Genomic DNA, 23958 nt, shown 5'->3' with positions numbered 1-23958 from the left:
ACTCCTCAAGCCCTCCCTGCCAGCCTGCATGCCTTTCCTCTGCTGCTGACAGTGGGGCTGTGGCACTGCCTGGATCTCCAGGTGCTGCTCCCCTGCCTGCCTGGCTGACACGCTCCTACCCACCCCATTTCTCCACCAACCCTGAGCTGGGGCAGGCTGCTGAGGTCCAACCAGTCCTGATCCCCATGGGACACAAGGGGCTTTTGGAAGGGCTCCCAGCAGAGATGCAGGGTGGAAAATGCACCCCCTTGGATCCAGGCAAAGCCATCTGTAGTGGCAGGGTCCTGCCCTGTGCAGGGCTGCCCAGGAGGCAGGCAGGGATGTTGGGCAGGGAGCCTGACGCCCCTGGGAACCCACCACGTGCGTGTCATCCCCACGTCTTCCACACTTCAGATGCACACTGAGGTGACATCCCACACTTGGGCCATGGGTCTGATGGCTCCTTTCACCCTCCCCAGCATGTCCCAGGATGGCAGCAGCCCCCAGGCAGAGGACACCAGGCTGTGCCCTGGGGTACCCTCGCGCACCCCGAGCCGGGGCAGCCAGCGGGTTGAATGCATCATCTGCTACTCCTCCTACGACCTGTGCAGCCGGCTGCCGCGCCGGCTCTACTGCGGCCATACCTTCTGCCAGGCCTGCCTGAAGCGCCTGGACGCCGTCGCCAACGAGCAGCGCTGGATCCCCTGCCCGCAGTGCCGCCAAAACACCCCCACCCCGCGCGGCGGCGTCGCCATGCTCGACCTCGACCTGGCCACCTTTCTTCTTGTCAAGGCTGACAAGGACCATCCCCGGGCGGCTGGCAGGTCCCAGCCCGACTCGGCCACCAAGGGCTGGGGCAAGGAGAAGGCAGTCACGCAGCAGCCAGCTGGGCTGTGCCAAGACACGCTGCCCCCAGCCCCGTTCCCGCCACGCAGCTGCTGCCGGCCGTGCCTCTGCTGTGGGGTGACGGCGGCTTTTGACACCTGAGTATGGGCTGGGGTGGGATGGGGTGCTGCTGGCAGCCTGTGGGCAGCTGAGCTCCCAGGGTGCAGCCTGGAACTGTTTCTAGGGACTTCATGCCATGCCCCAGACCCACACGTGGACAGTAGTCGGGGGGGGGCTGTGCTGGAAGTCTGGGAAGGGGCTTCAGTTTGCTCAGGGCATCCTGTCTGTCCTGCCAGGATTCTGGGTGCAATAAGGGGGAGGAGGATCCCCTCACTCCCTCATCTGCCTCACCCACCCCTCTGACAGCTGTGAAACCTGGTCCAGCTATCCCTGGTCCGGTCACAGGGTTTGCTTCCCTGTCACACGGCTTCTCCATCCAGAGGGACACCCCCACCAAGCACCCACCAGGCAGGTGATGTGGGACCCTGGCACAGCGATCTTCTGGGGGGTGTGTCTGGTGCCCCACAAGCTTCATGCCCGTTGCACAGCTCTGTTGGCCCTGCTGGGCTGCGTTGGTCATACCTGTCCATAGGCTGTGCGCTACCCCGGGACAGGCCCTGCCTGTGCTGGGTGTGGGGAGGAGTGACCTGTCCTGCCGGTTTCTTCCCGTGGTTGCTCTGTTTGCTCTTTGCATGAGGAATTCAGGTGTTGGGGAGGGGCAGACAGTTGAAATCCAGGATGACAGAGCCCATGGGAGCTCCTGCTGGGCCTTGTGTTCCGTGGTTTGTGCCAGGTTTGGTTTTCCTGCCTGACCCTCTGCCCACCTCCCTGTCTCACAGCTCCCTGCAGCACACACAGGAACCCTCAGCTGCTTTTCCAGGTCCTGTCCTTGTGGGGCTTTCCAGCCTCACCCCAAACAGGGGGTGCAAGGATGAGACCCAAACAGTGGGTGTGGGTTTAGCAGAGGCCAGATGGGGAGCACTGGGGTGCAGTTCTTGGGCAAGGCTTGGGGTTGCCAGGGCAGCTCTTGTGATCCTTCCTCAGAGGCCATTTTCTGTCCCTGTTTTCCATGGGATTTATGAGCTGTCACAATACCCCAGCACCAGGAACTCAGGGCTGCCCCTCTGGGCTCAGCAGGGATCCCAGCCTGTGCCTCGCTGGGGCCAGCAGTGGTCAGGGGAGACCCTGGGCAGTGCTGGTGCTCGTCTGTCCCCTGAACTGGGTGCCAGCACTGCAGCTGGAGGAGTCCAGCACCGAACCCACGCACAGCCCCCACCCCAGACACACAGCCCCCACCCCACGCACAGCACCCACCCCACGCACAGCCCTCACCCCACGCACAGCGCCCGTGCACAGTTCTGCCACTTGGTGTCACCGGTATAAAAGAATCCCAAAGTCCCAGAGTCCCAGAGCTCAGGAGTTGGAAGGAACCTGGAAAGCTCCTCTAGCCCAACCCCTGCCAGAGCAGGATCACCCAGGCTAAATCACACAGGGACACATCCAGCTGGGTTTGAATGTCTCCAGAGAAGGAGACTCCCCAGCCTCTCTGGGCAGCCTGTCCCAGGGCTCTGTCACCCTCACAGTGACAAAGTTCCTCCTGACATTCCCATGGAGCTTCCTCTGCTCCAGCTGCACCCGCTGCCCCTTGTCCTGTGGCTGCCATCCCTGAGCAGAGCCTGGCTCTGGCCACCTGACTCTCAGCCTTTGCATATTGATAACCACAAATAAGGTCACCCCTCAGGAGTCAGAGCTGTTTCCAGTGGAGCCCAAGCAGGGGAGCTCCAGCTACAAGAGCAGGGCCACCAGGGATGCCCCACGACAGAGGTGCCCAGGAGGGACAGCAGCAGCATGGTATGGTTCAGGGACTCCATGGTGTAGGCTCCTGCCTGCCTCAGATCTTTAATCACATGGAAACATGCAATAAATTTAAGTTTGCAAAGATAAAAGGGGTAGGAGCTGACAGTCACCTTCCCCTCCAGCTTCATCTCTCCTCAGATGCCCTATGGCGTGTGGTGGGAATTGTTCAGGAAATGCCCATCCCTACCCAGGCACAGCTCTGTACAGAGGTGCCAGCAGGTCTCTGTGCTCAGCCCAGCACCTCAGCAACCAGCCTGCCAACAGCCCAGGGTGACCAAGGCTGGTCTCTGAAGGAGTTTCCCTGCCCCTTGGTGTGCTGTCTGGGCAGCATGATTCACACCCCATGGCCCTAGCAGGGCTGGTGTGGGGCCCTGTGCCTGGGGGACCCCTCTGGTCAACACACCCCCCCTGAGATGTCCTTGGGCAGCAGATGCTTGGAGTGGCTTCTCCTGGTGCTGGCCCTGGGGCTGTGCTGTGCTCTTCTGCACAGAGCCCAAAACCACAGACAATGCAATGCAGTGGGGGAGTGGGGAGCCCCTGGATGCAGCCCTGGCTGGGGATCAGGAGCCATCTCCCCTGCATGGTGCTGGGTGCCCCGTTCCAGGGAAGGGGACAGTGTCAGGAGCCCACTCTGTGCTGAGCAGCGTGCGTGAGGCTCTTCTGGGGTCCAGGACCCCAAAGGGTCACCTGCCAGGGAGTGCAGTGGGGTGCAGCCCTGCACCAGGGCAGTGTCCCCAACAGGTAGGACACGGGGGACATCTCTCTTTGCATGTGCCATGTGCAGCAGGTGGGTGGCAGGGGAGGTGAGGTGGCTTTGCAGCCTCCTGGCTCTCTGAGCACAAAACCTGGAAGCTTTTAATAGGTTCATTTCCTTTCCAATGGAATTTGCACTTCTCACCTGACCCCAGATGGCTGCAGGGGGTGGGCAATGCACCCCTGGGGAGAAAAGGCATTTTGGGACAAGGCTCCCTAAAAATTCGGGTCCCCCTATAGCCTGGAGCCGCCGGTGGGATGAGCTGGTGCCACAGCTCCACGTGGCTGTGGGTTTGTGCCCTGCTCCAGGGCTGGGCTGGGCTGGAGGATTCCTCTGAATTATTTCCAGATGGGGATTAAAGCAGCAAACCAAGTTTGCTGCAGGGTAGATAAACAAGCCAAAGCTCCTCTGGGTGCTATTAATAAACTGGTCAGCCTGCTGCTTCTGCCCCAGATTTGGGAACATCCTGGTCCTGGCCTGGGGCACAGCCACGTGCTGCTCTTTGGCTGTGGGGCAAAGGTGCCAGAGGTTCCCTCAGGGTCCCAAAGCTGCTGCAAGGCTGTGAGTGGAGGACAGTGTCTCTGCCCTGGGCCCATGCCCCGAGCTGTGGGTGGGATGTGTGCTGCCCAGGTCCTGCTGAGTTCCTGCTGAGGGATGGTGGGTGCTGGGAGGTGACACCTTGCCCCTCCAGCCTTCTGCTGTGGGGCTTCAGGAAGCTTCGACAATGGAGCAGGTATAAACGTTTGGGGTGGAGACAGACTTTGATCTGTCCTGGTGCTGCTGGGCTGGGCTGAGGGCAAACAAGTTTTGAGCAGCTTCAGCCTCCCCAGGCTGACCTTTCCCAGACCTTTTCATGTGGGGGCTCCTGAGTGACCCCAGTGCCTACACAGGTATGTGACCCCCTGGGGAGGAGGAAGGTGTCTCTTTACATCCTAACCCTCCTCATCTGGGCATGGTTTGTGGTCTCCTGCCATGCACAAACAGGTCTCAATGGGGTGGCCCGTGGGTCCCAGCAGAGCTCCCCACTGAGAGTCTCTGGGCATGGTGGGTCAGCACAGAAGATGGGCTGAGACCTGTCAGTGATACGACTGAAGCTTTGTGTGTCCCCCAGCCAGCTGTGGGGCTCCTGTGCCTTAGACCACCCTGTCCACAGCCAGTGAGGCAACACACAGGGTTGGAGGCCAAGAGATGGGTCTGATCTTGGTTTTCTCCAGCTCTCCAGCCTGCAGTGCACACAAGCAGTTAATCCCACTGGCGAGCTGGCTGCTTACCTGGCTGGAGCAGTGCCTGGCAGAGGGAGGGCCGAGGGCACAGCTCCACACCCTGCCAGGGCAGGCAGCGCTGCAAAAATATTTGCTGAAAAAACGGCGGCTCCACCCCGAAAAACCCTGGGGCTGGGCAGGCAGCAGGCTGGCTCTGGCTTTGCAGACAGAGGGTGGCAGGGAGTGGTGCAGGGGGCAAAGCACAACTGGAGCTCGACCCACTCACTCCCTTCTGCAGCCGGGTGCTGCCGGCACCTCCGCTGGCACCACCGGGCTCGCCCACGGGTGCCAGGCCGGGCTGGGTGGCTGGCAAGGCAACAGGCGCTGTGGGAGAACCCCAGAGCCAGAGGTTGGGGAGCCCTGGGCAGCCATGGGCTGCTGGAGCTGCCCCAGCACCATCCTGGCCTGCCTGCTGCTCCTGCGCCCGCCGGCCTCGCCCGCCTGCCCCGCCGCCTGCCGCTGCGCCGCGGGGGAGGTGGACTGCAGCCAGCACGCCCTCAGCGAGGTGCCGAAGAGCCTCTCGGCCAACACCAGCAGCCTGTGGCTCGGCTACAACTTCATCATGGTGCTGGGGCCACACTCCTTCCCTGCCTTGCCGGGGCTGCTGCTGCTCAGCCTGCCCCACAACCGCCTGGGGCTGATCCACAGCCAGGCACTGGTGGGGCTGGGGGCACTGCAGGAGCTGGATCTCAGCAACAACTACCTAACTGTGCTGAGCCCTGAAACTTTCCTGCCCCTCACCAACCTGGCCAAGCTCAACCTGGGCAGCAACAGGCTGGGGGAGCTGGAGCCTGGGGTGCTGCAGTCCCTGCCCCAGCTCCGAGCCCTCCATCTGCAGGACAACCCCTGGGTGTGCAGCTGCAGCATCCTACCCCTCTGGCGCTGGCTTAGCCACAACAGGGAAAAAGTGCAAGGTGAGTGGCCAGAGGACCACGTCCCCAAGCCCCCCACCCTCTCCATGCTGGCTGGTCACCCCATCAGGGCTGAGGCAGGACCCAGCACCTGACTGCCCAGCTGGCTGTGGGCTCACGTGGTTGGTGCCTGTGGGGGTATGGTGAGGTTCCCCAGGGCCCATTCTCAGAGCGTGACAGCTCTTGTGTCTGCTTTGGTGGATGCATCCCTGGGTCTGGTGCCCACCCCTGCTCCTTGGTCACCATCAGGGATTGCCTGGAGAGGAGGGCTGGGCAATGGTCCAGTAATGGGCACTCACTGCTCCCTGCATCTGTCCCCTTGGAGCCTGCACCCTTGCCTGCTCCATCTACTGTCCTGCCCCACCCTATCCTGCCCCAAACCTATTTTCCAGTGCCTCCTCCAGCACTGTGCCCACCTCCCCATCCCATCTCACCCCATTCCCTGGGGTGCAGGACGTGGAGGAGCTCTGAACCTTCACTTCTTTGTACCATGCCCGGTATGTCTTGGTCAACCTTGCCCTTGTCCTCCTGCACTGGTTCCTGCCATCCCCTTTGTCCTTGACACTTGCCTTGTCCCATCTGTTCAGTGTGTCCATCAGCAGTGCTTTTCTCTTCCAGAGAAGAGTTTGCTCCTCTGCAGAGTCCCAGAGCTGCTGAACAAGTATCCGATCATGGCCTTAGGGAATGAGTCTTTCAGGCAATGCCAGGAGACTTCACTGTCCACCACAGAATACATCACCTTCTTAGTCATTGGACCGTTCTCCTTCATGGCCAGCATCTTCTTCTGCACCTTCATGGGCTCCATCATAGTCATTTACAACAACCTGCACAAGGAACGGCACTTCTGGAGGAGACCCCGCGTCTTCAAAGGCCGCTGAGGGAAGGGGCAGCCAGGCTTGGGCAGGCTGTGCTCTGTGCCCTTCTCCGTCTGTCTGCACCCTCCTCCTGTTGCAAACATCTCCCTGTGGACCAGTGGAAGGATGCTCTGTTCCTGGAAACCACTTCTCTTCCACTTCCCAGAGTCCTCCCAGATGACACCAAGCGTCCTCTGCCCTGTTGTGGGGGGAACAGCCTCCAGCGCGGCCCCTCTGCGGGTCTGACCACAGCTGCTCCCCGTGTTTCAGGAGGCTCCCTGGACCTGCACATCCCCTTCCAGATGAGGGACAGGCGATTCTTCTCCTCCAGCTCACCCTGTCCTGCCCCTTCTGCTGCCCAGGGGCTGCAGTGCCCATTTCAGGATGCTCTCTACTCCTCTGTGTGCCACCTCGGGAGCGCCTCAGGACACAGGATTCCTCTGGGTGCCTTTCAGTACAGCCCAGGAGCCCCTGGGTGCCTTTTCGTGCCCTCAGGACTTTGGCTTGGCTTTTTGTACATCCAAACCCATCTGTTTGGCTTTCTGTGCTCTGGCAGGCACTGCTCTGCCTTTTGGTGTGCCCCAGATCTCTCCACATGCCTTTTGGTGCTTTTGGGGCACTGTGTGACTTTTGGAAAGCCCCAGACCTCTCCATGTGTAGGACAGGGCAGGTTGCAAAATGTTTCTTTTGATATTTTATTTTCCCTTGAGACAGGGCTGCTGATGCTGAGGAGTCTCAGCCAACAGCCAAAGTCTAGGGTGGGGCTGGAGATTAGGGCCAGGGTTGGAAAGAGACAAAGCCTTGAGCTCCCACGGATGTGGTTTGGCAAAGGGTGAGGTTGCACAGTGGTTCCTTGCCCAATAGCTTTTTCCTCAGGCTACAGCTCACCCAAGGCCAATGTCTACAGTTAGCTCAGTGATGGGAGTGGGGACAAAAAAACTCCTTGGGTTTACAGCCCAGAGCCTGCAGACCTCGCCCACGCCTCCCACTGCCCAAGAAAAGGGGTTGAAGCTTCCCCTCCATCTCTTCCCTGCTGCTTCCTGCCTCTCCTGTGGAAACCCTTCTCAGGCATGGCATGGAAATATGTGGTGAGCTGCTGGGAGGTGGCCTGGAGGGAGCTGGGGTGCGCTCCAGAGGAGAGCAAAAGCTGTGGTGGTGGGAGGTCTTCTCCAGGTGCAGCAGTAGCTCTTTCTGGCATTAGTTCTTAGTCACTGCAAAGTGATAAGAGCCATGAGATGACTGTGGTCATCAGCTCCCCCTGTTTGCTCGATCTCTTGCCCACGCAAGAGCTGCAGGACAAGCTGGGGACGTGGCGGGTGTTGGTGCATCCTCTGGCTGGCCCTTGGAAAGGGTTAAATAAAACACACAGAGAATAAACCAAGTGACACCTCGGTTGTGGCTTGCTCCCAGTTTTATTTTCCAGAGAGAAACGGAGCCAGCACACTGCCACACCACTCCAGTCCCACTCAGATCTCCCCACAGTGCCTCTCCCCAGTGAGGGCTGCGAGGGCTCTGGGCAGCCGGTGAAAGCAGCCGGGGCGGCTGCAGGACCTCTGCCAGGATCAGCCCCTTGCACAGGGGCTTTTCCAGGAGCAATTCCAGCTCTCCCTTCTCTAGTCCTCCCCCGAGAAGGTCTGGGCTTCCCATTTGGAACTAGGACCTTGCTTGTCACCTTGCTTGGGCACCTGAACTCCTCCCTGACCATCCTGAGGCTGAGCCCTCCATGGGGGTCGGGCTGGGGGTCTCAGCACACGGGGAGTGTGCTGTGAAGGAGTGATGCTGTGTCAGTTCAGCCCAGGGGAGCTGTGCTTTTCAGATCCCTCAGGGCACCTCCCAGCTGATGGCTGATGTGCAGGGACTTCCCAGGTGCTGTCATCCCCTTGGCCTGTCCTCTGTTCCCAAAAGCCACCCCCTCCCCCCCCCCCCTCCCACCCCACAGTGCTCTTGGCTGGCTCCCAGGAGCCACAGAGCTCAGCAGTGGCCAGGGCTGTTTGATCCCAGGATGGAGGTGGGTGTGCAGGGCAGTGTGCATGCTGCGGGCATTGGGGTGGTGTCCCCAGCCCCACACTGCCAGGCCTGTCCCCCTCACTGGCTGTGCTTCAGCCCGGCATCCCAGAATGGGGATGCTCTTCCCTCTTGGTGTTTCCAGCCTTTCTCCCCGCTGTCTTCTCTGTCCCTCCCCATCCCACAGCAGAGCTGAATGAGGCTTTGGTTCAGCGTGGGGCTCCCTGCCAGCTTTGCCAGAAGGCAGGGATGGAAAGAGGCACACGTCACTGGAATAAACCACTCCATGATCCAGTCTAGACTTTACTGAGCTCTTGCAAAAACTTGGTATTAATGTTACATTGACGTATAAAGTAGAATGGGTCCAGTTTCTCAGCTGGAGTGAGATGAACTTGGTGGAGCCACTGCAGTCAGTGGGACAATGCTCACAGACCTCAGCTGTCGCCTGAAAATCCTGCCTGCAACAGCTTCCGACCCTCATGGGGAAGCCCTGTCTGCTTGTCTGGGGCAAGGAGAAGGCAGTTCATGCCACTGGGGCTTGGTACCTCGTTGCAGGTGGGTTTTGCACCTTCACTGGAGGTGGGATGCAATGATGCCCGTGATGCTGTAGCTGCTCATCACCAGCCTGGCTGGTGCCATATGCTTCCTTGATGCTGGCGTCTCCTCACCTGCTTGTAGCACCCGCAGGGAGGGTGCTCAGGGATGCTGGCACATGGGCACGTGTGTTTGAGGGGAGGAAGGTGCAGAGAGGGACAGCGTCAGCCTGTCTTGTTTGGGTCCCTTCTCCTGAACTGGGATCTGTGTCTCTTCAGGAAGATACAGCCACAGGAGCTGGGCCTTCGGGGCTGCTGCAGGAGCTGCTGGAAAGCTGGAACTGCAGGCGAGTGAGGCAGGGAAGCTGCCGGTGCCTGCTGTGCTGCCCTGACACTGCAGGCAGGCTGCAGGCTGCAGAGACCGCAGCACACAGCAGGTCAGCAGCATGTCTCCTTGCATTGCTGGTGCTGAGGCAGTGTGGAGCTTGGCTACAGGTCAGTGCGACCATCTGGAGCTATTCCCTTTGAGGTCTTCCTGGCCAGGGGAGCCACAGTGTGAGAGCTACATGCTGGCCATGGCCAGGTCCTGGTGATGTCTTCAGGTCAGGAGAGGTGGGGAGCCAGGATCGTGGCTGATGGCATGTTACGAGCTCCAGAGTACCACGTTTAACACGGGGTCGCGGGCGGTGTGGCTGGGAGCACTCCTGCTTCAAGCAGATCAGGTACAGGAGCCAGGTCGCAGCCACAGGCTGATGGGAGGGAGGAGCAAGGATTCATCCCCTACAAGGAGTGGAGCACACACCTTCCAGCCCCTTTGGCAGAGGGGGGTTGCTCGGCACGGCAGGAACAGGCGCCCAACCTGCTGATCCGCGCCAGCTGCTCCGGCTGCTCGGGACCATGAGCGCGTCACACTGGAGCCCTCCGGGGTGGTGGGAGATGTGGAGGACATGTCTGAGGGGCCGTGCATGTCCTGAGAAGCCTGCAGCCTGCAAAGTGAAGCACATGTTTGTCATCTGGCACCAGCTCTTCCCTGCTACCCTGGGAGAGCAGGCACCATGTGCCTTTTGAAGTCCTTTCCCCTTGCACGCAGCCAGCCAATGGCAATACTGCTCATCAACAGCCCTGGTCGGAAGCATTTATCTCTGTACAGTGAAGTCCAAACTGTGTCCTGGTTCTGCCGTGCATTCTGGGGCATGAGCAGGGCAGCAGGCCTAGGGAGGGAGGGAGATATACAATGAAGTCACTGCGTATGGATGAAGGATGCTTTCCTCCCATCTCACCCAGAAGAACCCATCAGTGTCCCTGGAAAGGCAGTCCTGGCTGTGCCTTCCTACTGTGTTGGGCAAGGACTGATGGCCCTCGGGGAGAAGGTCACACCACAGTGCTGACTGAGGGGTCGGAGAGGTTGAGCTGGCCGGTGATGTCGGTGGGATGATATTGCTGCAACACACAAATACACAGACAAGGAGAAAGAAGTGTTAGGCAGTTCTGGCACTTGTGCCCACCTCTACTTAACACCCCACTTGTCCCTACAGGGTATCTCTTGGGGGTGATGCAACGATCAAAACCTGCTGCTGGCTGAGGTCCCCTTCCCAATGGAAACCAAGCTTGTGCAGAGGTCGTTGCAGACGCTCTCCAAGCACCCTACAGCTGGGCAGGGAGGACACCCAGAAGCGCGGCGCAGCTTCTGCGGAGCGTGGCATCCGCGTCGCCTGCGCAGCGAGCCCCTCTCTGCAGGGAGAGCTACAAGACAAAGCCTGTGACTCATCAGCCCAGCCCACGGCTGAACCTGTGTTTGGAGGGTCTGGCTGGGTTTCAGCATCTCTCTGGTGCCAGATCAAGCTGTGCTTTGAGGCCAGGGCATTTCACCTCCTTGCTTGAGTGACTCTGCTTTGGCTGCCCTTTCATGCAGGTGAGGAGAGGTGCAGTGTGGTTGGCTTGAAATAAACTCAATTGCTAATGTGAAAACTCAGCCTGTGCTGGAGCTGTGGCCTGGATTTGGGGTTCTGCGCTCCTTGTGTATAGGGGTTTGGCAAATGCTTCCCAGGAGAGACTTCCATAGCCATGGACCCACCAGCAAGGAAATGGGGAGAACAGAAATACCCTTCAATGGGCAAGAAAAAAAAAAAACACCTCCTTCCTCCACAGGCAGTTATTTCCAACTGGGCAGTTACTTTCTCCCTTCCTCCTTCCATACACCCAGTTCTACTCTCCTAACTCCAAACCCTGAACTGGAAGACCTGTCCAGCCCTGCTGTGAGAGCAGGTGACACAAAACATGCTGTGCTGCTGTCTGGGGACCTAAATTGGTGCCAGAGCAGGAAAGAGTCCCTGCTGCAGCATGAACCCCTTCCAGTGACGTCTGCCTGGTGCTCGCACCTTGCTGCCCAGGAGGGCTGACATTTTGCTGGGCCCCAGGGGGGGCTCCTTGGTGACAGGATTTTACCCATCTTGCGTTGGTCCGTGGTGACCGTGGCCCCCATGGTGTTGCTGGTGGCTCTGGCACTGTGGCTACACTGCATGGCTCTGAACCCTGCCTCCTGATGTGGGGAGGTTGGGGGTCCCCCTGAGCGTTTCATGGGATCCTTGGGGCTGCCCTGGTCTGCCCAGTTCTGTGCTTCACCAGGGCCCCTCGCTGGGGAGCTGCTGGGTTGGGGGCAGGAGCTGGCATGCTCCCATGTCTCTGGTACACGTGCTGGGGATGTGCTGACACCCAGGGTGCATCTCAGGGGGTCATTCTTCCATTTAGGGCACTAGCTGAGGAACTCTGTGCTGTGGCCTTGCTTTGCTGAGTGGTGACGACTTGGCCCTCGCCCACCTTCACAGGGAACGGCCAAGGTGATCCTCAAGTTGCTCCGCTGCCCTGGGTGGGGGTGGGGGATCTTTTTGTCATCAGACCATGAAAAAATGCCCACGTCTCTCCCAAAAACAGATGCAGCCGCCCCCTTGTTGCCAAAAATTAAGTTTCCAGCTAAGCACAGTCTTTCCTTCCATAACAAAAGGGCCTGCAGGCCTGCGCTCCGGGGACCAGGCCCAGCTCCCGCAGGGAGGAGAGGCGGCTGGGAAAGGGAGAGGCTGGGTGACTCACTGGTGGGGAAGAAGGAGGAACTCGAGATACAAAAAGGAAGGGGTGGAAGAAAGGTCCTTTGTTCACTACCCTGCCTGATGCAAGCAGCGGGGCGGGGTTGGGGGGAGCGGTGTGTGCATGGGGTGTGCGTGCGTGTGCCTCGGTACGTGTGGCTGCTGCACTGGGAAGCCTTGGTCTAGCAGGGCAGGCTGGGGCTTTCTGGCCTCTCTGCACAGCTCCAGGGATGGGAAACGCTAAAACAACCAAGCGAAGTGGGGAATCTGGCCAGCAAAATTAAAATACAAGAGCATGGCTTTTGATTTGAAAGCATATCTCCTCCAATCACAGAGTTATCACAGGGTAACATTCTCATTTACTTTGTTTTTTTTTTTTTTTGTGTAGAGTTCATGCATGCAATTTTTAATAATAAAAATTAAAAAAAAAAGGAAAATGAAAAGAAAAAAAAAGCAAGAAAACGGTCATATCAAAACTATGTTAAAGTAGAACTAATGCTAGAAGCACATATCAATAATTTAGGGTAAATTATGTTACAGGGATGGTGCAATTATCCCCAAACCAAACATTATAAAGCCAAGAAATTAACCAATATTAACCGTAGAAGAGACTCAAACATGTTAAGGTATGGAAGTGAAGTGAAGGCACCAAAAACTTTAAATGACAACCAGGAAGAAAATATAGACAAGAACTTAATATGTCTTTAAAAATGACTTCAACCTAATCTGGGTCCATATGGTAGTCCCTGGCTGGTGGAAGATTTTCTGGAAGAATTTGGGGTTTTTTTTTATTTTTTAATTAAAAATTAGGATTCCAGCTAAATGCAATCTTGCTGTAGAAAACATCATCTTTCCTTTAAAAAAAAAATTAGTTGTCTTTGACCTACATTTGGTTCTTTTGGGTCAAAAACTAGGCTCTTTTTCAGCCAAGAAACGTTTGGCTTTGGGATGGCTGATCCTTCACTGAAAAGGTGACCTTCTCCATGAACCCCCTTGGTTCTTGACCAGCTCTGGCACCATCCCCACAGCTGCAGGGCGAGCATCACCTCACAGCACCGGGCCCTCGCTTGGCGGTGACGTGTGTCATGCTGTGCCTGGGGGGGATGCCTGTGGGCTGGCAGTGTGACTCTGATGACGGCTGCGGTGGTGGGGGGGGCTAAGGGACCTGTGCGCCTCATTACGTGTCTGTACGAAATGTGCCGGCTCGGAAGGTGTCTGTGTGGTTTATGCATCTCACATGGCTTCTGTGGGGTTGCAGTATCGTGGGTGGCTGCGATGGATGGCAGTACGTCAGCTCTGCGAGTGCTATTCGAGTTGCAGGAGCTGCCTATGGGGAACACATGCATCTCCTCCTGGGGCGGTGGGGATGATGTGCCGCGGAGAGGCTGTGCAGCTCGGGTGATGGTGGGCGCTAGGACGTTCAGAGTGGGGTGGTAGCTTCCCAGGGCTGTCTTGGCTCCATGGTGCCAGCCTGTCTCTCTGGCACTCCTGAGGGACCATTCTGCAGGGCTGCAGAGCAGAATCCATTTTTAAAACTCCCGACAACGAAAAGGAAAGAAGCAAGGCCACCAGGTTTGCATCTTTCGCTCTCTATCCAGGAGAGCCCATGGGGCTGGGGTCAGCCTGGCCTTCCAGCCCCATGGGCTCTCAAGCTTTGCCCGTCTGAGACCTGGTGTGGGCCCGCGGTTCTGCCAAGCATCGTGAAATAGAGCACCTCGCTGCTTTCTCATCTTTACAAGGACCCCAGGCAACGTGTCCCAGCATGCTACGTACTCATGGGGCCTTCCGCAGCAGGAGGGCATTAGGGTCTCTGAGCCAGGGCTGCTGCATGGAAGCGGAGGGTACCAAATGGCAGGCTGTGACATGAGCTGGTGGCAGCACCCTCCAGCCGGCCGCTCAGCCCGCAGAGCAACCAGCAGGTCTGCCCAACATCACGACAAAGCTCACTCCACTGTGGGTCTCCTGCAATAACCAGGCATTAGACTTGCTAGCCTCCATCTTGGCTCCGTTGGCTTGGATGATGACCCCACTAGCCTGTTCTTGACCCAAACTAGCCTGATTCCTTGAGGAACGTTGTCCTGGGACCCCAGCCACATTGCCCCGTGGCAGCTAGAAGACTGCAACAGGCTCCTCGGCATCGGGGCATCGTTGCCCATAGCTGCCTCGCAGATGCAGCTGCCCTCAAAGCAGGGGCCATCCTCTGAGATCAGTGAGGCCATCATCTTCCTCCGTGACTCCCTGTGAGCAGTGTGCTGAGACAGGTGTGACCGGGGCCCAAAGCTATGGTGGGCTCTGGGGAGCCCTGAGCCCCACTGGTCCCCACCGGGCAAGGAAAGGGGAGAGCACAGCTCCATTGCTCGCCCATGGGACCTCTGGTACATGTGGCCCCTGGACCTGGTCAGCTCAAGGCACTGGGGTGCTCCTACGCTGGGACAGAGTGCTGTGGAGTGGCGTGGGGTAGGGTCAATGCCCCACCATGGAAAAGGATCAGGCTCACGATGCCTCCCCAACGAAGAAGTAATGCAGGAGGGAGGTACCAGGGGTGCCACACACTGGCTGTCCCATTGTTCCTGGGTTCATTCCCTCTCTGGGTTCATTCCCTCTCTTGTGCCCACCGTAGTCATTGCTCCCCCTGAGTGCCCACTTCACCATGATGCTCCTGCTGTCCTGGGACAGGACCATTTGTTTTTCTAACCACAGAGTGTTCAAACACACCAAAACATGGTGTCTACTCAGGATATACTGAGGACCCTCCCTCCAGACCTTCAGGTAATTTTTTCCTCCTTCTTTTTCTGTGCCTTCCATCTGTCCCTCCTCCTCCTCCTCACTCTTCCCATTCTCTTCCCCCTGCACCACCCACCCTATCTCTGTCTTATGTCCCCTGGTTGGGCCTCAAGCCATCAAGACACAACCTACAACCTTCCTGAAGAGATGCTCAGGGGGTGTAGTAGTGGGAAGGGTGGACCACCAGGACAAGGTGCTGCCCAGGGAGCAGTGCAGGTGACAGGGATGCCCATTTTCCCTGTGGGGCATGGGGCATGAACAGGGAGAGTGTGAGACCCCCCCCTCGGTACCTGCCCCGCTTTGAGACGATGGTGAGAGGAGCACTTTGTGTGAGACAGTGGCAGCTGAGCCTGCCTGGGGGCTCAGCTGTCCCCAGGGCCGTGTGCCAGGGGTGCTCCAGAAGCTTCTCAGGATGGAGCCTGCATTGGTGTCAAAGGCAGCCACCTCCGTTTTTGCCCGCAGAGCCGTGGCCCCGAGACCCCGTGCGATACCGCGTGCTGCTCCCTGAGGCGCCCCAAGCCTGTGGCCGGGGCCGGGCCAACCCTGCCGCAGGGTGCCGCGTGTCCCCACGCCGCCACCGTCCCCCCATCCCCGCCGTGCCTCGCGCCTCGGGCAGCTTGGTGGGGAGCCTGCTCTGAGCAACCCTGGGCAGAAACCCGCCGCTGTCGCCCCGGGGGAAGGCGATTTTGGCAAGCACGTCACGCCAGGAGGCACGTCGGGCAGCAAAACGCAGCGGCCGCTGCCACACGAGACAACAGAGTAGCCACAGTGCAGAGTGTCATACAACAGACGGCAACATGCAGAGGGACACCGGCTCAGTCCAACAGACCAACAGCCCGACCTGACGCTGAAGAGTGTCTGAAGCTCCAGCACGAGCAGACACGACTGCACATTTGGAAACAGCTGGCTTCAGAGGCAGCAATTTGGAAAGTTTCTCTGGTTACGTGAGAGCAGTTTTACTCCGGAGGCAGAAAGCACAAGTTTGAGCCAAGGTGGGGTCTTTAACAACCTCCTCTGTCAAGGCTTTGCGTCTCTTTGCTAGAGCTGCGTTACTGCTGACGATAACCAGAGACAGCTGTCACTCCTGTGCCCAGGACTACGGCCCGAGTGCTAACCATCACAAACAAAAATCACATGTAGAGAATGTGACACGCATGGCTCTCGGTGAGGTGACACGGTGCCCAAATCAAATTGGGGGTGATCGTTTTTAGGCATACAATGACAAACAGGTACAGGAACACTCAGGAACAGAAAAAAAAAAAAAAAAAAAGGAAAAAGGAAAAAAAAAAAAAAGGAAGAAAAGGAAAAAATAAAAAAAAAATGTCATCGGTTTCAAGAGGTCAGCACCGGTACGGTGAGCGAAGCACAGAGAGGAACGTCAGAAATCATCCAGGCAAAAAGGAAACAAAAAAACAAAACAAAAACTCGGTTGCATCTCCCAACTCATCACAGGACTCCAAGCCACCTCCTGCCTGCCCTCCAGGATCCCAGCATCCTTTCAGGAACACGGGATGACTGACTCACTGACTCACTGACTGACTGGTGACGAACATGAGCTATGCATGTACACTGGCAGCTTCGGGATGGGTGTGTGGCAGTCGATGGGATGGCAGAAGAGAGAAAGAGAGAGAAAGAGAGAGGGCAGAATTGTTCTTCTTCCTCTTACCGTATCCTTGGAGGACCTACGTCTCTTGAAGCTGGAGGCCAGGGTGGAGGTGATGGACCTAAAAGTGGCTTTCTTTTTAGGGTCAGGTTCTGCTCTACCACTTTTTCTATCCTAAAATGAATATGTATAAGTGATTAGATCTCTAGTGTGTTGTTGGAAATGCTAAATCTATTTGAATACTGCCCCATGTCATGTCCTTCATTTGGGTGAGAAAGCTACTGGAGGTGTCCTGTCACTCCCAGTCCTCCAAGGGCCTCCATGACCCACGGCTACAGCACGGCCGCCGCACTGTGACAGCTATGGGGCCGGCCTCACGTCTGGGGTGATGGAAACCCCTCTGGGGAGTAGCCCTGCTCTCCTGGGTGTCTGCGTCCAGGCCGGCACGGCTGACCTCGCTTCCTGGGGATGCTCTGCCTGGCGCCCTGCCCCTCGCTTCCACCGCTAGCCTGGCTGGACCGAGAGGTGAGATGCTGTACCTACCGCTAAAAAAAACACATAAAGGTAAATAAAATCGCTCAGGGCCTTTTCTGAGGCTGAATCCTAGTGCCACAAGAGAGAGAGAGGACTGCATTGAAAGAGAAGTCATTGTATGAATATTCTGTAAAAAAAAAAAAAAAATGTATTCAAAAATTTAAATGATGCAGTTGTGCAAAGCCGAACGTGGTTGGTGGTGGTGGTTGTTGTTGGTTGTTTTTTTTTTTTTTCCAAAGTAAAACGGGTTAAAAAGAAAAAGGAAAAAACAAAAAAGGAAACTGGAAGAAAAAAAAGAAAAAAGGAAAGGAAAAAAAAAGGAAAAGAAAGGGAGGAGGCAAAGCGTTAGCGCTATGATGTCATCGAGGTCAGGATGAACTCAAAGAGAAACAGAACTGAAAAATGTAGCCATTGGAGTTAGCGAGTCGGACCTGGTTAGCGCAGGCTGGGAGCACCAGCCGCCATGGTGCGGGGGCAGCGAGCCGAGGGGACCGGCCGCGCTCTGCGGCGGGCGCTGAGAACGATTCCTCCCCAATTGCTTTCGTGCCAATGAGTGTGACCTTGCCGACGGGGGACGGAGTGACCAGGTCTGGCTCTGCTACCGCACGGGGGTAACCAAAATGTATCCCGCTGGTGCGTAGAGCATGCTCGGGGATACATTTGCTCCTCCTTCTCAGTTCTCTCTTTTGCGGACATGCACAAACGGAAAGGAAAGCAAGATGAATGGAATGAAATGTCTTTTTCTTCCATGGCATCTCAGGAAATAGCCATGGCAAAACTGTGATCCCAAAAACCATTATTTTTGTTTGTTTGTTTTTAACAAATAAATCTTTCCACTTGCCTACCTTCTAGCAATGTACCAGATACTAGTGCTCTGACGTTTCCTCCTGTGGAAAAGTCTTACAATGTCAAACGGCTCTTTACCATGAGGCTGTTTACCCCCACAGGGCAGCATGCTTTGCTCTCAGTCCCACAGACTCTGCCCAAGGACCCAGTGCAGTATTTTCTAGAAGGTTGGCAAGTGAAAAATGGCAGTGCGACTAGTGTGCTCTGTCCCAGCAGCCTGAACCCCCTCGGTGCTGCTGCTGCTTTTTTGGAAGCAAAGGAAAAAAGTAAAAAAAGAAAAAGAGAAAAAGGAAGGAAAAAAAATAGAGAAATGGCTTTTTTTTTTTTTCCGAGACTCTTATCAGTGAACTGAACCCAGCGAGCTCTCAGGATACAGCAGCCCGGCCTCCTGCTCCCCCTCACTGCTCTCGGGCAGGTCATCTCCACCCGGGCAGCCCACCCACACGCCCCAGCCAGCGCTGCCCTGCTCCAGACTCATTCGGGGTCCCCGAGCCTCATTCTCTCTCTTCCATTCACTGGCTCTGCTGCGAACGGCAGCCTCCTTTAGTCACCTAAAGGATCTCCTGCTCTTTGAAAGCTGGTTTGCTTCCCCAAGGAAGAAAAGCAGCCCGGGCTGTTTGGAGAGAGCCTCCAGCTGCCCTGACCTGGGGTTCTGGGGCACTGTGGGGCTCAGCCCCAAAAGCAATGGGGTAAGGGAAGTGTGAGGCTAGTGGCCCACAGACATGCCCATGGCTTGGTGTCACTGCCAGGCACCACCGACCCTCCCGGGCTCCCCTGCCTGAGCGGCACAACCGTGTTTTGGGGGGTGGGAGAGGCCAGGAAGGGCGATGGCCCTGGGGAAGGGGCTCAGGGGAGCCTTGGTGCTGACAGGCACCGGTGTTGCTGGCTCCCGTGTGGGGAGATGTCCTTGTCTCCAAATGACAAGAGCACGCACCACCTCTTTTTGGAGTTGGTCCTGGGTATGATAAGGGCTACCGCACCCCCAGAAAGCGGGCAGGGAGGGAGAGGCAACGGAAACCGTCCCTGGAGCACTCTCCTGCCTGAGTGCTGGGCAGGGATGTTCCGCAGCAGCGGATTAACCCTCCCGTCTGATGGTGAACACGGCTGGAGCCGGGCAGTGGGGCAGAACATCTGCGAAGGGAGCTGCGCCCACACCGTTTGCTCAGCTGGGCCACGATGTGGCTCCGGCACGTGGTCCCCAGCAGAAGAGAGTCCCTGTCCCGAGCACCGCCGGGGCACTTGGGCTGGGTCCTTGTCCCAGAGCTGTGCATGACACCTCCCGGGAGGCACTGGCCACGGGCAGCTCCCAGGGACAAGGCAGGGGCCCTACAGCTTGCTGGCGACCCAGTAATGCCCAAGTGGAGTTACTGGGGTGGGGGGTGCGGGACAGAGGGCCCCATGCTCATCCACAGCTCTGCATTCACTGATTTGGTGAAGGAATGAGAACGCACCTGTTGGAGATGTGCTCTAAAAACGGTTTGTCCTACCTGCAGGTTTTTCCTCCACACATTAACGGCCGCAAACGCCAGCTGCATCTGCTTCCTCCGCGCGTCCTTATGCCTTTTGTAAGCTATTTCTATGAATATTAAAAATATCCCGGCAACAATACCTCCAGCCACCAGCATAAAAACACCTGAAATAAGCAGGAAAGTTACAGGGGGCAAAGGAAATCGCACCACGACACTTCATTTCCTCTGTATCACGCTCAGCAATGGGAGCATCTGCCAACCCAGGGTCCCCCCCAGCCCCCCCGCCAACCCCCCGCACTCCTGGAGGGGCTGGGGAAGGGAACCCAGCAGAGTGGGATGGGCGCTGCAGGTTGGGCACCTGCGGTGATGGGCAGGAAGGTGATGAGGGGCTGGGTATCCGTGCAAGCTCCTGTGGTGGGGTACAGGGCACTGGCAGTGCTGCAGAGATGCTGGGGGCAGGCATGGCACGCTGGGTACTGCACCCAGAACCCGGGCAGACCCCATCCCCTGGGCCTGCAGGGTCGTTTGAACCAGAAACTCAGCTCTGGCTCTGCCATTTGGGCCATGGGGAAGGACAGCCGTGCACAGAGCTCTCTCTGCTGGCTTTGCCCTGTTGCAACCCCCAGGGCTGACATTTTGGGAGTGGTGTCCTGAGGAGACGGAGTCGGCTGCCCCATCTCTTGGTGCTTCTGCCCTGGCCCACGGTACCAGCAAGGACGGGGTCCTGTTGGACACCCCTCATCCTGCACTGCCGTGTCGGTTGGGTGCAGGACGGGCAGCACCACATAGCTGCAAAGGGAGAGCCTGTCAGGGCAATGTGCAGTCTTTGCAAAGAGGGACTGACAAACCCCCCTCTGTGTTGATCATCCTCCTCCTGCCCCCTGCCCGCTGGGATGTGCTCCTTGGGGCGGGGGGCTGCCCCTCACCACCAGCTCCCTCCTTGCAGCAGGGTCCTCACTTGCCTGCGCGGCCGCGCTCGCCTCCCCCGAGGTGCTGCTCCCCTCTCTCTGCCTTGGCGACAGCTCTGATTTCACCGTGACAGCCGCAGTTTGGCCAGAGCAGAGGGAGGGGAGCAATGTTCACAGCAGGACAGCCCCACCGATGAGAAAGCCACCCCAGGGAAGGTGGGGGAAAACTTCACGGAGCTGTTTCAGATCAGATGGGGTTGGAGCCCAACAGAGCAGCCTCCCAGCGCTAGGAAAGCACAAACCCAGAAGCAGCAGAGCTTTGGCCCGAGAGAAGAGCCCCGGAGAGGAGAATGTCTTGAGCGAAAGCAGGGTACCCAGCGAAGAGGAAGAAAGAGGTTTGCAGAACAAACCTGCCATATTTTCAAAGGTGAGTGTTGCTGGGGCATTGCTACGGGAATCACACTCCTGATACCTCACCCAAGTCTTGTCCAAATCCTCCATGAAGCCGTTCTCGTGGGACCTGGAAGCACAAGGAGACAGGACAGAGTAGTCACTGGGGACCAGCCACAGGCAGTGGGGGCACAGGCCTTCTGAGCCCTCACACCCCCACCCTCACAGCCTACGCTTGCCTGCAGGCACAGGGGCCAGACGTGCGTGTGTGCGTGCTTCTGAGTGTGCACCCATGTGTGTGTGTATGTGTGTGAGCACATGCAAGTGCCTGTGTGGCTCATGTGCAGAGAGTGTCTGCAGTGGGTGTGCACATGGTGTTTGCACGCTCTGTGAGCACAGCTGGTGATGCCACCAGCCACAAGCAGGGCGCAGCGGGTGCAAGGAGCATCCACAGCTGCCTGGTGCCTCTGCCTGGTCTCTGAGAGCCAGGAGCTGACTTGGTGGCTGCCAAAAAGACATGTGCACAAGCTCGGCTCCCAAGGGGAGTGATGGAGCTGATGGGCATGGGCAGCACTTGGGGAGTGTGCTCAGAGTGAGACCTGGGGCCAACCATATCCCCGCAGCCCTCCTGCACAGTGCCCCCCAGCCATGGCCATTCAGGACCCCAGTCCTGCCGGGTGATCACCTCCAGATCAGGGCAGGGGTGTAGCTGCTGCCTGACAGCTCCCAGCTGTGCGTGGCAAGGGCTGGGACTCCCCAGAACCCTGGTGTCACAGCCCAGAAGGAAACAAATCATGTCCCTGCAGTACCCATCCCTGCCTGAACAGATAGTGGGGATGGAGGTGAGCACAGCAAGGATCTATGATCCTTGGGGTCTCTTCCAACCCATGCCATTCTATGATTCTATGTCCCATCGGTCCCTGCACTTTCTTCCCTCTTGTTCCTGGCATATCCATGCTGCCAAGCACACCCAGGGCTCCTGCTGCCTCTCTACGCTTCTCAAGTTGTTGTCCCAAATCCCATCTGTCCCACTGCCACCCACCCCATGGTAAGACCACTCCAACATATGGGCCCCATGGCTTCCTACATTACCCTGGGTGCTGCCTGTGTGGCTTCATCCTGCTCATCCTCTCCCTTAGGCCTGTCATCTCCACATCTTGGGCAGGACCCTGGTGGCTTCTGACCCTGTATCTCTGTAAAATTAACTCTCATGTCTCACCCTCCACTTGCTGCTTCCCAGCTGCCTCTTTCTCTGTCACTACGTTCCTGTCTACAGCATGTGTGGCTTTTCCAAGCTAATGCAAAGCAAAGCTGGTTTATGTGTAACATCAGACTGACTTGTGGCACCCAAAGCTGCGGGCTGATGCTGCTACAACAGCCTTAGCTGGACTCAGTGTGAGTCCTGACATATCTCTGGCTGACAGGAATAGCCAGGTTTGAAAGGAAAAGAAATCCCTGGAAGATCAGGCTAGGGAAGCATGGTGCTACTGGCCAGGCTGAGCTCAGAGGGAGAAGAGGGGAAGTGGCAGCACCCCTGCCTGTTGTGGCAGCCTGTGTCCTGCTTGCCAGGACCTGGTGCTGGATGGCCCCAGGGCTGCTCTCTGCCACCTTTGCCTCCAGTCCTGCAGCCAAGTATGGCTTCTGCTCCCTGTCCTGCCCTGCTCTGCCCTCCCACCAGCTCCATGCTGCTCCTCCAGCCCTGCAAGCCAGAGCTGAGGCTGCAGGTGCCCATCCAGGTCACTCAGGCATGTTCCCCCCATGGGGAGTGACACGGCAGTGCCCAGAGCCCCTGTCCCTGCAGAGGGTTTGGAGGGTGGGCTGGCAGCACAAGGCTATGGCATGCTAGCACATGCAGCACTGGGGGCAAGCCCCGTGCCGAGAGCTGTGTACGGACTTGAGGATGGCCAGGGAGACGTTCTGCTTCCAGGGGCTGTCCTTGCGCATCCCGATCCCGAAGCCGGAGCGGAAGAAAAGCTCCCCCGTTGTCACCAGGTCACACTTCTGGGAGGCCTCAAACTCCAGCACTGCCGAGTCCCAGATGAAGGCGTGGAGCTTGCTGGACACCAAGAGAGGACAGGCAGGTAAGGTTGGGCACCTCAGCTTGTCTGCAGCCCCCATGGGAGCAGTGAGGGTGCTCCCAGCCCTAATTTAAGCACAGATTAGCATCACCCTCCTCCCAGCAGGGCCTGCCTGTGCAATTCTAGCAGGCAAGAGACTTAGCAAAATTTGAAGGAGCATAAGGGGTTTGTATGGGATTTGGAGCCACCCAGCCTTGCACAGAAGCAACTGCAAAGGCCAGAAAGGGAGGGCAGGGCCCGGGCTCTGATGTGCCCACACAGACCTGATGCTCTACAACCAGAGACCGGGCATGCACCAGGACTAGGCAGGTCCCATCATGCTTTGACTGCAGCTCCCTCCAGGTCTGCAACAGCCTTGCTTGCTCCACCCCTGAAGCCCCCCGAAACTCTTCCCACATGGCCAGGCAAGGAGCTGGCCCTACTCACTTGTCCCTCACTGCCTGGATGGCTTCGGCAGCGCTCTCGTAGTTGTGCTTCTCCATGTGCCGGTACATGGTGCTGAGCTCCACCTGCCGTCGGAAGTAGATGTCCACCGAGCTCTGCTTCACCGTGGCGTAGATGAACTTGTCAGAGGGGTTGCGCAGCTAAAAGGCAAAGGCAGGGCTTTGGTTTCTTCTGTCCTTCACTAACCAAACTGGCTCACCCCAAAGCTGTGTTTCCTAATTTCCCATCTCCTTCAGGGAGCTGTTTCCCAGAGAAGACTTCATGTCCTCAGTAGAACTAAAGATGCCATGGGGCAGTGGATGCCATGGGGCAACAGATGTTCTGTGACCATGGCGGTGGGGCAGGGGATGCTATGGGGCAGGGACACTGTGGCACTGGGGATGCAGGAGGCTTGTGGATGCCATGGGGCTGGCAGTGGTGTGGGCAGAGGATGCAGGAGGACGGTGGGATGATGTGGGTTGGTGCTGCTGTAGGGTACGTTCCTGCATGCCTATGCTGCTAAGCTCTGTGTGTGTCTTTGCCAGAGCAGGAAATGGCTTTGAGGCATGCTTGCATCTGCTGAGAGTATTGACTGCACCACAGGGACAATTTCATTAGTTATAACTCATCCATAATGAATCGTTTCCTCACTGGGTAGTGCGGGCTCTCCAGGAACTGGCAGGCAGTTCGGCTGGGTATGTTCTGTCTCTGGGTAAGGTTTTCCCTGCTGATCCCTCCCTGTTCCTGTCCATTCCTCCCCAGAACAAGGGCTCAGACCCACCAGAAGCAGCCCCAGGCAGTCTT

General features: G+C 57.6%; 3 protein-coding genes across 6 annotated transcripts in view; 2 read left to right on the top strand and 1 right to left on the bottom strand.

The window, feature by feature from the left end:
- Nucleotides 1-459: 459 nt before the first annotated feature.
- On the top strand, nucleotides 460-966 carry RNF224 (ring finger protein 224; the record flags this gene model as incomplete). Its single annotated transcript, XM_084272742.1, has 1 exon — nucleotides 460-966. One exon carries the CDS (start codon nucleotides 460-462, stop codon nucleotides 964-966), a length of 507 nt encoding a protein of 168 aa, XP_084128868.1.
- A 4141-nt stretch (nucleotides 967-5107) lies between these two features.
- Nucleotides 5108-6526, top strand: LRRC26 (leucine rich repeat containing 26; the record flags this gene model as incomplete). The annotated part of the gene is made up of 2 exons (XM_084272741.1): nucleotides 5108-5651; nucleotides 6267-6526. The coding sequence occupies 2 exons, from the start codon at nucleotides 5108-5110 to the stop codon at nucleotides 6524-6526; spliced, it is 804 nt and encodes a 267-aa protein (XP_084128867.1).
- Nucleotides 6527-10410: 3884 nt separating this feature from the next.
- GRIN1 (glutamate ionotropic receptor NMDA type subunit 1) overlaps nucleotides 10411-23958 on the bottom strand; it is a gene marked incomplete at both ends in the record, with an annotated part of 37959 nt that continues 24411 nt past the window's right edge. For 2 of the 4 annotated variants that reach the window (XM_084272665.1, XM_084272666.1), the window contains 5 exons: nucleotides 10411-10479; nucleotides 19374-19519; nucleotides 20674-20783; nucleotides 22548-22709; nucleotides 23158-23315. In XM_084272665.1, the coding sequence (XP_084128791.1) occupies nucleotides 10411-10479; nucleotides 19374-19519; nucleotides 20674-20783; nucleotides 22548-22709; nucleotides 23158-23315 (645 nt within the window). Of the gene's footprint in view, nucleotides 10480-13424; nucleotides 13629-16569; nucleotides 16681-19373; nucleotides 19520-20673; nucleotides 20784-22547; nucleotides 22710-23157; nucleotides 23316-23958 lie in introns of those variants that run through there. The other 2 variants (XM_084272664.1, XM_084272663.1) reach the window with 2 other exon arrangements.

The sequence above is a fragment of the Gallinula chloropus genome, assembly GCF_964237585.1.
Source record: "Gallinula chloropus genome assembly, chromosome: 18".
Classification (NCBI taxonomy): Eukaryota; Metazoa; Chordata; class Aves; order Gruiformes; family Rallidae; genus Gallinula; species Gallinula chloropus.
The sequence above is the reverse complement of the archived record's forward strand: the minus strand, read 5'-3'. Positions and strand labels throughout refer to the sequence as shown.